Here is a 13,718-nt window from a genome sequence, read left to right as displayed (position 1 = left end):
TGGCTATTTAACAGTCTGGTGGCCTTGAGATAGGAGCTGTTTTTCAGTCTCTTGGCCCCAGCTTTGATGCACCTGTACTGACCTCGCCTTCTGGATGATAGCGGGGAGAATCATCCGTGGCTCAGTTGTTGATGTCCTTGATGATATTTTTGGCCTTCCTGTGACATCGGGTGTTGTAGGTGTCCTGGAGGGCAGGTAGTTTGCCCCCGGTGATGCGTTGGAAAGCCCAGCGGTTGTGGGTGGTGCTGTTGTCGTACCAGGAAGTTCTCAATTGTGCATCTGTAAAAAATTGTGAGGGTCTTAGGGGCCAAGCCAAAATGTGTAGTAGATGTTGAGTTTGATTAAAATGTTCACTCATTAAACATCTGCACTAATCAATCAACACATGCTTCTATTTGTACGTATCTATAGAATTGTATTTTATAATGAAATAATTTTTCCCTCAACTGCGTTACCAACTCCAGTCAGCAGATGGCGATGAGCGTCTTTCAGGCGACGCTGCCAGTGTGACGTATAATCTAGTGGACGGGACGTTTCTTCAACAACAACAGCTAGTCAGACACCTACCGAGCTTGCTAGACAACAAAGCCGAAACATTAAAGCTATTTAGACTGCTCCGGTGTATTACTACCTATGTTTTAAACACACTTCTGTCGTATCTACTTGTTATCCCATTTAATTTAATATTCATGCCTACGTTGTTAGTTACCGTAGTCATCTACCCGTCTGGTTAAGATAGCAGTAGCTCCAGGCTAATCGTTAATGCTAACTAGTTAGCTAGATAACATCCCCGACCATGAGTTCACTGAGCTACTCTCCTCCTGATAAAGAAGAGGAGGTCTGCTGGACGGAGAAAGAGGGTCTGTGGCTGAACGTTGTCGTGAAAGAAGAGAAGGAAGAGGAGGATGTTACAATACAAAAACAAGTAGAGGGTGAGGCTGTTACAGTGAAGGAAGAAGAGAAAGACGTTTCAGTGAAAGAAGAGGAAGACGAGTTCAGAGTGAAAGAGGAGGAGGATGTTACAGTAAAAGAAGAGGAAGAGGGGGAGGATGTTACTGTGAAAGAAGGGGAAGTGAAAGAGGTGGATGCAGTTTTTGGAGTGAAAGAGGAGGAGGGTGAGATTACCGTTACATTGGGGGAGGAGGAACAAGAAGAGAAGACCGGAGATCTGATTACCACCAGTAAGTCTTAAAAAACAAGGGCACGAACTCTGCAGTTGTTGAACTAATGTGTGCTTTTTAAATGGGTATTCTACACTTGAATAATGTTGTGCTGTAGGAATTGTTAAAGCTACAGAGTGGGGACTCAACCAACAAAATGTTAATGGATAAAATGTTCACCGTTATATTTTTTTTCACAATTAAATTTTTTTTTTAAATATATTTTTTCTAAAATATGATTTGAAGATCTAAATCATTTGTTTATAAAATCTATGGTTTTATTAGGTCCTACGTTTTTCCGTTATATTGTAAGGCAGACTGATCTGATTAAAATGTCGTATAAACGATACCACATTGTATAGTATGTTACTATGGCAACCACCTGATGTCTGATACCACATCATATACAGTACCAGTCAAAAGTTTGGACACACCTACTCATTCAAGGGTTTTTCTTAATTTGACTTTTTTTCTACATTGTAGAATAATAGTGAAGACTATCAAAACTATGAAATAACACATATGGAATCACGTAGTAACCAGAATGCTGAGGTAGCCATCAATTCGTATTTGGTAGCATTGCCTTTAAATGGTTTAACTTGGGTCAAACGTTTCGGGTAGCCTTCCACAAGCTTCCCACAAAAAGTTGGGTGAATTTTGGCCCATTCCTCCTGACAGAGCTGGTGTAACTGAGTCAGGTTTGTAAGGCCTCCTTGCTGGCACAAGCTTTTTCAGTTCTGCCCACAAATATTCTATAGGAATGAGGTCAGAGCTTTGTGTTGGCCACGATAATACCTTGACTTTGTTGTCCTTAAGCCATTTTGCCACAACTTTGGAAGTATGCGTGGGGTCATTGTCCATTTGGAAGACCCATTTGTGACCAAGCTTTTACTTCTTGACTGATGTCTAGAGATGTTTCTTCAATATATCCACATCATTTTCCATCCTCATCATGTCATCTATTTTGTGAAGTGCACCAGTGCACCCTCCTGCAGCAAAGCACCCCCACAACATGATGCTGCCACCCCTGTGCTTCACGGTCGGGATGGTGTTCTTCGGCAAGCCTCCCCCTTTTTCCTCCAAACATAACGATGGTTATTATGGCCAAAAAGTTTCATCAGACCCGAGGACATTTCTCCAAAAAGTACGATCTTTGTCCCCATGTGCAGTTGAAAACCGTAGTCTGGCTTTTTTTATGGCAGTTTTGGAGCAGTGGCTTCTTCCTTGCTGAGCGGCCTTTCAGGTTATGTCGTTATAGGACTTGTTTTACTGTGGATATAGATACTTTTGTACCTGTTCCCTCCAGCATCTTCACAAGGTCCTTTGCTGTTGTTCTGGGATTTATTTGCTCTAAAACTATGCACTATAGGCTATATCTCAATGGATTTAAAACTAGGCCCTATAGGCTATATCTCAATGGATTTAAAACTATGCCCTATAGGCTAAATCTCAATGGATTTAAAACTACGCCCGATAGGCTATATCTCAATGGATTTAAAACTAGGCCCTATAGGCTATATCTCAATGGATTTAAAACTAGGCCATATAGGCTATATCTCAATGGATTTAAAACTAGACCCTATAGGCTATATCTCAATGGATTTAAAACTAGGCCCTATAGGCTATATCTCAATGGATTTAAAACTAGGCCCTATAGGCTATATCTCAATGGATTTAAAACTAGGCCCTATAGGCTATATCTCAATGGATTTAAAACTAGGCCATATAGGCTATACCTCAATGGATTTAAAACTAGGCCATATAGGCTATATCTCAATGGATTTAAAACTAGACCCTATAGGCTATATCTCAATGGATTTAAAACTAGGCCCTATAGGCTATATCTCAATGGATTTAAAACTAGGCCCTATAGGCTATATCTCAATGGATTTAAAACTAGGCCATATAGGCTATATCTCAATGGATTTAAAACTAGACCCTATAGGCTATATCTCAATGGATTTAAAACTAGGCCCTATAGGCTATATCTCAATGGATTTAAAACTAGGCCATATAGGCTATATCTCAATGGATTTAAAACTAGACCCTATAGGCTATATCTCAATGGATTTAAAACTAGGCCCTATAGGCTATATCTCAATGGATTTAAAACTAGGCCCTATTGGCTATATCTCAATGGATTTAAAACTAGGCCCTATAGGCTATATCTCAATGGATTTAAAACTAGGCCCTATTGGCTATATCTCAATGGATTTAAAACTAATATTTGTTCCTGGTTATATTTTATGTTGTCTTCACTTGTTTAAGTTGGGAGCACCAGTGTTAATTAACAATGATGCATTTAGAGCTCCGTTATTATAGAGCTCTGATCAGCCTGGAGACATGAAATTATCTATTATTATAGAGCTCTGCTCAGCCTATAAACATGACATTATCTATTATTATAGAGCTCTGCTCAGCCTATAAACATGACATTATCTATTATTATAGAGCTCTGTTCAGTCTCAACATGCCATTATCTATTATTATAGAGCTCTGCTCAGCCTATAAACATGACATTGTCTATTATTATAGAGCTCTGTTCAGCCTGTAACCGTGACATTATCTATTATTATAGAGCTCTGCTCAGCCTATAAACATGACATTATCTATTATTACAGAGCTCTGCTCAGCCTATAAACATGACATTATCTATTATTATAGAGCTCTGCTCAGCCTGTAACCATGACATTATCTATTATAGAGCTCTGCTCAGCCTAAAACATGACATTATCTATTATTATAGAGCTCTGCTCAGCCTGTAACCATGACATTATCTATTATAGAGCTCTGCTCAGCCTAAAACATGACATTATCTATTATAGAGCTCTGCTCAGCCTAAAACATGACATTATCTATTATTACAGAGCTCTGCTCAGCCTATAAACATTATCATTATGATAGATCTCTGCTCAGCCTATAAACATGACATTATCTATTATTATAGAGCTCTGCTCAGCCTAAAACATGACATTATCTATTATTACAGAGCTCTGCTCAGCCTATAAACATTATCATTATGATAGATCTCTGCTCAGCCTATAAACATGACATTATCTATTATTACAGAGCTCTGCTCAGCCTGTAACCATGACATTATCTATTATTATAGAGCTCTGCTCAGCCTGTAACCATGACATTATCTATTATTACAGAGCTCTGCTCAGCCTATAAACATGGCATTATCTATTATTATAGAGCTCTGTTCAGCCTAAAACATGACATTATCTATTATTATAGAGCTCTGCTCAGCCTAAAACATGACATTATCTATTATTATAGAGCTCTGCTCAGCCTATAAACATGACATTATCTATTATTATAGATCTCTGCTCAGCCTGTAAACATGACATTATCTATTATTATAGATCTCTGCTCAGCCTGTAAACATGACATTATCTATTATTATAGAGCTCTGCTCAGCCTATAAACATGACATTATCTATTATTACAGAGCTCTGCTCAGCCTGTAACCATGACATTATCTATTATTATAGAGCTCTGCTCAGCCTGTAACCATGACATTATCTATTATTATAGAGCTCTGCTCAGCCTAAAACATGACATTATCTATTATTACAGAGCTCTGCTCAGCCTATAAACATTATCATTATGATAGATCTCTGCTCAGCCTATAAACATGGCATTATCTATTATTATAGAGCTCTGCTCAGCCTAAAACATGACATTATCTATTATTACAGAGCTCTGCTCAGCCTATAAACATGACATTATCTATTATTACAGAGCTCTGCTCAGCCTATAAACATGGCATTATCTATTATTATAGAGCTCTGCTCAGCCTATAAACATGACATTATCTATTATTACAGAGCTCTGCTCGGCCTGTAACCATGACATTATCTATTATTACAGAGCTCTGCTCAGCCTATAAACATGGCATTCCATAAGTGCAAGATTCAATTTGAAGCTCTATATTGTTTGCCTTTAAAACCAAGTTTATTTTTAACAGCAATGTTACTGAGGCAACTCTTGATTCAACCAAATAGGAAGACAGTATTATCATGTGGAGCTTTCATTCAGGCCTCTGTTTAACTAAAATAATCTGTTTGTCTTTGGCAGGAGAGAAACCAGACTCTCACTCTGACAGCGGGAAGAGTCCTTCAGGGGAACCAGACCCAGAGACGCCCAAACCAGCAGGAAAACACCACTGTTCCCTCTGTGGAAAGAGTTTTACTAAGTTGGGCAACCTGAAAGCGCATGAGATAATACACACAGGAGAGAAGCCTTACCACTGCTCCCAATGTGGAAAGAGTTTTACCTGGATAGGGAACTGGAAAACACACGAGAAAATACACACAGAAGGGGAGGAAGACTTTCCACTGCTCCCAATGTGGAAAGAGTTTTACCAAGTCAGGGTCCCTGAAAATGCACGAGAGAATACACACAGGTGAGAAGCCTTACCACTGTTCCTATTGTGAAAAGAGTTTTAGGTGGTTGGTGACCATGAAAACTCACGAGAATACCCACACAGGAGCAAAGCCATACCAATGCTCCCTGTGTGGAAAGAGTTTTACCCAGCTAGGAGGCCTGAATAGACATGACAGGACACACACAGGAGGGGATAAGACATACCACTGCTCCCAGTGTGGAAAGAGATTTAACCGGTTAAGGCATCTGAATAAGCATGAAAGAATACATACACAGGAGGAGAAGACATACCACTGCTCTCATTGTGGAAAGACATTTTCCCGGGCAGAGGACCTGAAATCACATGAGAGAATAGAGAGGCTGTGTTCTGACTTGTGTTTTTGACCTGAGAATTTAGGTTTTTGTTTATGGGCCATTCCACTGTAACGGAGTGATGCTGAGACTCACGTTTCCATTTTAAAATGTATGCCAAGAAAAAAACATTGATTGCAAAGTTTAACAAACAATACACCTACAGTACCAGTCAAAAGTTTGGACACACCTACTCATTAAAGGGTTTTTCTTTAATTTTTGCTATTTTCTACATTGTAGAATAATAATGAAGATATCAAAACTATGAAATAACACACATGGAGTCATGTAATAACAAAACAAGTGTTAAACAAATCAAAATATATTTTAGATTCTTCAAAGTAGCCACCCTTTGCCTTGATGACAGCTTTACACACTCTTGGCATTCTCTCAACCAGCTTCACCTGGAATTATTTTTCAACAGTCTTGAAGGCTTTCCCACATATGCTGAGCACTTGTTGGCTGCTTTTCCTTCACTCTGCTGTCCAACTCATCCCAAACCGTCTCAATTGGGTTGAGGTCAGGTGATTGTGGAGGCCAGGTCATCTGATGCAGCGCTCCATCACTCTCCTTCATCACTCTCCTTCTCCTTCACTCTCCTTCAAATAGCCCTTACACAGCCTGAAGGTGTGTTTTGGGTCAATGCCCTGTTGAAAAACAAATGATAGTCCCACTAAATAAATCACTGACAGAGTCACCAGCAAAGCACCATCACACCTCCAAGCTTCACTGTAGGAGCCACACATGCGGAGATCGTCCGTTCACCTACTCTGCGTCTCACAAAGACACAGCAGGTGCAACCAAAAACCTCACATTTCGACTCATCAGACCAAAAGACAGATTTCCACCGGTCTAATGTCCAGTGTTTCTTGGCCCAAGCAAGTCTCTTCTTCTTATTGGTGTCCTTTATTAGTGGTTTCTTTGCAGCAATTCGACCATGAAGGCCTGATTCACATAGTCTCCTCTGAACAGTTGATGTTGAGATGTGTCTGTTATTTGAACTCTGTGAAGCATTTATTTAAGCTGCATTTTCTGAGGCTGGTAACTCTAATGAACTTATCCTCTGCAGCAGAGGTAACTCTGGGTCTTCCTTTTCTCTGGCGGTCCTCATGAGAGCCAGTTTCATCATAGCGCTTGATGGTTTTTGTGACTGCACTTGAAGTTTCAAAGTTCTTGACATTTTCCAGATTGACTGACCTTCATGTCTTAAAGTAATGATGGACTGTCTTTTCTCATTGCTTATTTGAGATGTTCTTGCCATAATATGGGCTTGATCTTTTACCAAATATCTTCTGTTTCCAACCCCTGGCTTGTCACAACACAACCGTTTGGCTCAAACTGATTATGAAGGAAAGAAATTCCACAAATGAGCTTCTAACAATTAAAATGCATTCCAGGTACCTCATGAAGCTGGTTGAGAGAATACCTAGAGTGTGCAAAGCTGTCATCAAGACAAAGGGTGGCTACTTTGAAAAGTCTAAAATATAAATATATTTTAATCTGTTTAACACTTTTTTGGTTACTTCCATATGTGTTATTTCATAGTTTTGATGTCTTCACTATTATTCTACAATGTAGAAAATTGTAAAAAAATAAAAAATAAAATAAAAAACCTTGAATGAGTAGGTGTGTCCAAACTTTTAATTGGTGCTGTACATTGTTTGACTGAATGAATCAGAAATTGCTTTAAATGTAGATGTTTAGTTTGTGTGAAGTTTGTTTTAAATTCCCACTCATTAAAATTCTGAACTAATCAATCAACACATGCTTCTCTTTATACATCTCAATATAACATTATTTAATTAAATACATTTTTTTTATTTTATTAACTTACATAAAAAAATTAAATACATATTTTCCTTTAACTGCGTTAATATATATATAATATATATATATATATATCATTATATAATTATTATTATTATTATCAATATATCATAATTTAATTAACTTACATAAAAAATTAAATACATATTTTCCTTAACTTTTTTTTTTTCTTTTTTCTTTTTTTTTTTTTATATATTTTTTTAAAGTTTTTTATTTTTTATTAATAACAAATCAATACATAAAGCACATGAGGGAACACAGGCATACATAGATTACAAACAATGGACAATCGAGCTAGGGGCGGGGCTGGGGGCGGGGCTGGGGGCGGGGCTAGGGGTACAATATCACATTACAATTACACAAGGACCTTAAGGGACATGCATATACTTACAATTCTAACAGCTTTTTTTGTTAGTAGAGCATTTAACCGTCTTAAAATACAGTTCAATTTCTTTTTGTAGGATACGAAAATGTGGTTTTCTGTTTGTAAATTTACATTTGTGTATATGAAATTTGGCCAAAAGAATAATGAAATTAATTACATAAAAATGATTCCGCTTATTTCTATTGTATGTAAAGAATCCAAACAGTACATCTCTCCACAATAGTGTAAAATCTTCATAAATGTGTTCAATTATAACATATTTTCCTTAACTGCGTTGTCTACTCCAGTCAGCAGATGCGCATCTTTCAGGCGACGCTGCCAGCGTGACGTGTATTCTAGTGGACGGGACGTTCTTTCAACAACAGCAGCTTGTCAGCCACTTCGGTAGCTTGCTAGCCAACACAGCCGAAACATTTAAGCTCTGTATACGCTTTCGATGTAAAATAGCCACTTTGTTGTAATTACACTTTTGTCGTATAGGTAGTTAGCCCCTTTACGTTGCTAGTAACTTTCTGAATAGCTCAAATAGCATTAGCCTAGTGCTAGGCTAACCTAGCTAGCTAACATCCCCAACCATGAGCTCACTAAGCTACTTCCCACCCGGTACAGAAGAGGAGAAAGAAGGAGAGACCGTTGAAAGAGAAGTAGAGGGTGAGGATGTTACTGTGAAAGAGGAAGAGCCTGTTAAAAGAGAAGTAGAGGGTGAGGATGTTACTGTGAAAGAAGAAGAGACTGTTAGAAGAGAAGTAGAGGGTGAGGATGTTACTGTGAAAGAAGAAGAGGAAGAAATTACAGTGAAAGAAGAAGAAGGTGTTACAGTGAAAGAAGAGGATGCAATTGAAAGAGTGAAAGAGGAGGAGATGACTGTCACGGTGAAAGAAGAGGAAGACGTGTTTGGAGTTGAGGAAGAAGGAGAAGAGGGGGAGATGACTGTCACATTGGAGGAAGGAGAGGAGGAGGAGACAGGAGATCTGATTAACACCATGAGTGAGTACTGTCTTAACAAGGACACAAACTATGCAATTGTTAAACCCATGTGTGGTTTTAAAGGGCCATTCTACTGAAGTTTTACACTTGAATATGTTGTTTAGTACTGTTCCTGGAGAGCCACCCTCCTGTAGGTTGTTGGCTCCAACCCTGTTCCTGGAGAGTCACCCTCCTGTAGGTTGTTGGCTCCAACCCTGTTCCTGGAGTGCCACCCTCCTGTAGGTTGTTGGCTCCAACCCTGTTCCTGGAGAGCCACCCTCCTGTAGGTTGTTGGCTCCAACCCTGTTCCTGGAGAGCCACCCTCCTGTAGGTTGTTGGCTCCAACTCTGTCTCTAGTTTAGATCACTGTAATACCATACCATACAAATAAGAATGAATAGAACTGGCTTGGAAGGTCCAACCCTGGCAGTTGACTGGTAAACACATAGGTTCACTCACAATGTCCGCCTTGTATTGTGATGCAATCATTTCCATGGTGTTTTGGAATGTTAATTTAACTGATGCTGGATTGCCATGGTAATGTAGAATGTTAATTTAACTGATGCTGGATTGCCATGGTAATGTAGAATGTTCATTTAACTGATGCTGGATTGCCATGGTAATGTGGTATGTTAATTTAACTGATGCTGGATTGCCATGGTAATGTGGTATGTTAATTTAACTGATGCTGGATTGCCATGGTAATGTAGAATGTTAATTTAACTGATGCTGGATTGCCATGGTAATGTAGAATGTTCATTTAACTGATGCTGGATTGCCATGATAATGTAGAATGTTCATTTAACTGATGCTGGATTGCCATGGTAATGTGGTATGTTAATTTAACTGATGCTGGATTGCCATGGTAATGTAGATTGTTAATTTAACTGATGCTGGATTGCCATGGTAATGTAGAATGTTCATTTAACTGATGCTGGATTGCCATGGTAATGTAGAATGTTCATTTAACTGATGCTGGATTGCCATGGTAATGTAGAATGTTAATTTAACTGATGCTGGATTGCCATGGTAATGTAGAATGTTCATTTAACTGATGTGGCTCATGCAATGGAATGTATTTTTTGTAATGACAGTTGAGTTTACTCAACCAATCACAGCACATATTGAAGGGTACACTTCCTACTTTTACTTCCTGGCATGGGTACACTCAAAATGGCTGCCACTCCACCCATTCTGCCAGAGTTTCCTAAACTCGATCCTCGGTTCAACAAGGGGTACACGTTTAGTTTTTTTGCCCTTAACACTACACAGCTGATTCAACGTTTGATGATTAGTTGATTTGAATTAGCTGTGCAGTGCTAGGAGGGGAGGAGAAAACAAAACGTGCTTCCCCTTGGGGTTCTGAGGACAGAGTGGGAAACCCTACATGATGCCTTCATTGACTTGAATACAGATGCCCCTTCTATTCATTCATATTTCTATCTTCTTCTGCTAGGAAGGGAGGAGAAAACATCCAGAGTGATGGCTAGAACTACATCCAGAGTGATGGCTAGAACTACAACCAGAGTGATGGCTAGAACTACAACCAGAGTGATGGCTAGAACTACATCCAGAGTGATGGCTAGAACTACATCTAGAGTGATGGCTAGAACTACAACCAGAGTGATGGCTAGAACTACAACTAGAGTGATGGCTAGAACTACATCCAGAGTGATGGCTAGAACTACATCCAGAGTGATGGCTAGAACTACATCCAGAGTGATGGCTAGAACTACAACCAGAGTGATGGCTAGATCTACAACCAGAGTGATGGCTAGAACTACATCCAGAGTGATGGCTAGATCTACATCCAGAGTGATGGCTAGAACTACATCTAGAGTGATGGCTAGAACTACAACCAGAGTGATGGCTAGAACTACTAGAACTACATCCAGAGTGATGGCTAGATCTACAACCAGAGTGATGGCTAGAACTACATCTAGAGTGATGGCTAGAACTACAACCAGAGTGATGGCTAGAACTACATCTAGAGTGATGGCTAGAACTACAACCAGAGTGATGGCTAGAACTACATCTAGAGTGATGGCTAGAACTACAACCAGAGTGATGGCTAGAACTACATCCAGAGTGATGGCTAGAACTACATCCAGAGTGATGGCTAGAACTACATCCAGAGTGATGGCTAGAACTACATCCAGAGTGATGGCTAGAACTACAACCAGAGTGATGGCTAGAACTACAACCAGAGTGATGGCTAGAACTACAACCAGAGTGATGGCTAGAACTACAACCAGAGTGATGGCTAGAACTACATCCAGAGTGATGGCTAGAACTACATCCAGAGTGATGGCTAGAACTACATCCAGAGTGATGGCTAGAACTACATCCAGAGTGATGGCTAGAACTACAACCAGAGTGATGGCTAGAACTACAACCAGAGTGATGGCTAGAACTACAACCAGAGTGATGGCTAGAACTACATCCAGAGTGATGGCTAGAACTACATCCAGAGTGATGGCTAGATCTACAACCAGAGTGATGGCTAGATCTACAACCAGAGTGATGGCTAGAACTACATCCAGAGTGATGGCTAGAACTACATCCAGAGTGATGGCTAGAACTACATCTTTAATATGGAGTTGGTCCCCCCTTTGCTGCTATAACAGCCTCCACTCTTCTGGGAAGTCATTAATATGGAGTTGGTCCCCCCTTTGCTGCTATAACAGCCTCCACTCTTCTGGGAAGTCATTAATATGGAGTTGGTCCCCCCTTTGCTGCTATAACAGCCTCCACTCTTCAGGGAAGGCATTAATATGGAGTTGGTCCCCCTTTGCTGCTATAACAGCCTCCACTCTTCTGGGAAGGCTTTCCACTAGATGTTGGAACATTGCTGCTAGAACAGCCTCCACTCTTCTGGGAAGGCTTTCCACTAGATGTTGGAACATTGCTGCTATAACAGCCTCCACTCTTCTGGGAAGGCTTTCCACTAGATGTTGGAACATTGCTGCGGGGACTTGCTTCCATTCAGCCACAAGAGCATTAGTGAGAGATTAGACCTGGCACGCAGTCGGCGTTCCAATTCATCCCAAAGATGTTCAATGGGGTTGAGGTCAGGGGTCTGTGCAGGCCAGTCAAGTTCTTCCACACCAATCTCGACAAACCATTCCTGAATGGACCTTGCTTTGTGCACAGGCATTGTCATGCTGAAACAGGAAAGAGCCTTCCCCAAACTGTTGCCACAAAGTTGGAAGCACAGAATCGTATAGAATGTCATTGTATGCTGTAGCACTAAGATTTCCCTTCACTGGAACTAAGGTGCCCGAACCATGAAAAAACATCCCCAGATCATTATTCCTCTGTCCACCAAACTTTACAGTTGACACTGTGCATTCAGGCAGGTAGTGTTCTCCTGGCATCTGCCAAAACCAGATTGTCCTGCCAGATGGTGAAGCGTGATTCATCACTCCAGAGAACTAATTTCCCCTGTTCCAGAGTCCAATGGTGGCGAGCTTTACAGCACTCCAGCCGACGCTTGGCATTGCGCATGGTGATCTTAGGCTTGTGTGAGGCTGCTCGGCCATGGAAACCCATTTCATGAAGCTCCCGACGACCAGTTCTTGTGCTGACGTAGCTTCCAGAGGCAGTTTGGAACTCGGTAGTGAGTGTTGCAACCGAGGACAGACAATTTTTGCTCGCTATGCGTTTCAGCAGTCCTGTTCTGTGAGCTTGTGTGGCCTACCACTTCGCGGCTGAGCCGTTGTTGCTCCTAGATGTTTCCACTTCACAATAACAGCACGTATAGTTGACCAGGGGAAGCTCTAGAAGGGCAGAAATTTGACAAACTGACTTGTTGGAAAGGTAGCATCCTATGACGGTGCCACGTTGAAAGTCACTGAACTCTTCAGTAAGGTCATTATATTGCCAATGTTTGTCTATGGAGATTGCATGGCTGTGTGCTCAATTTTATAAACCTGTCAGCAACGGGTGTGGCTGAAATAGCCGAATCCACTCATTTGAAGGGGTCTCCGTGTACTGTTGTGTGTGTATATAGTGTACTATATACTCAGGAGACACCTGAAACCCCACCTCTTTAAGGAATACCTAGGATAGGATAAAGTAATCCCTCTCACCCCCCCCCCCCCCTTAAAAGATTTAGATGCACTACTGTTCCACTGGATGTCATAAGGTGAATGCACCAATTTGTAAGTCGCTCTGGATAAGAGCGTCTGCTAAATGACTTAAATGTAAATGTACTTTGTATTCACACATCTCATCCATATAACTCCACCCACCTGTCACGATTTCCTCGGTGTTGCGGACATTGTAAGTTCATCAAAATAGTTTAAACTGTTCTAGCGAATGTTGATTTTAGCAATCCGTCACCGACTGGCAGGTTCAAGTTGGCTAGCTATAAGTTATCTAGCTAGCTAATATTAGCATAGAAGACAGGCTAACGTGATTTAGGAGGCAATTAGCCACCAACAGGATACATTGATTCAGCAAATGCAGTGGTTACCAACCTTTTGGATCACGAGTAACGAGTTGGACGCTTTCACGTGCTTTGAACTCGTTGAGAAACGCTGATTGGCTAATGGCAAACAAGCGCGTCAACCATCATCTAAAAGTACAGCTATGATGCAAATTTATAGTGTTCAAAAACCATAATAATAGATTGC

The 13,718-nt window shown here is 40.5% G+C and overlaps 1 protein-coding gene across 1 annotated transcript; it reads left to right on the top strand.

Moving 5' to 3' along the window:
• The first annotated feature begins 532 nt into the window (after window positions 1-532).
• Window positions 533-7,664, top strand: LOC135568889 (zinc finger protein 239-like). Its single transcript, XM_065015667.1, has 2 exons — window positions 533-1,181; window positions 5,244-7,664. Exons 1-2 carry the CDS (start codon window positions 797-799, stop codon window positions 5,573-5,575), a joined length of 717 nt encoding a protein of 238 aa, XP_064871739.1. The 5' UTR covers window positions 533-796; the 3' UTR covers window positions 5,576-7,664.
• Window positions 7,665-13,718: the final 6,054 nt, after the last annotated feature.

Source organism: Oncorhynchus nerka, unplaced genomic scaffold, assembly GCF_034236695.1.
Source record: "Oncorhynchus nerka isolate Pitt River unplaced genomic scaffold, Oner_Uvic_2.0 unplaced_scaffold_1351, whole genome shotgun sequence".
Lineage (NCBI taxonomy): Eukaryota > Metazoa > Chordata > Actinopteri > Salmoniformes > Salmonidae > Oncorhynchus > Oncorhynchus nerka.
Note: the sequence above shows the minus strand (reverse complement) of the source record. Positions and strands in the feature narration are given on the sequence as shown.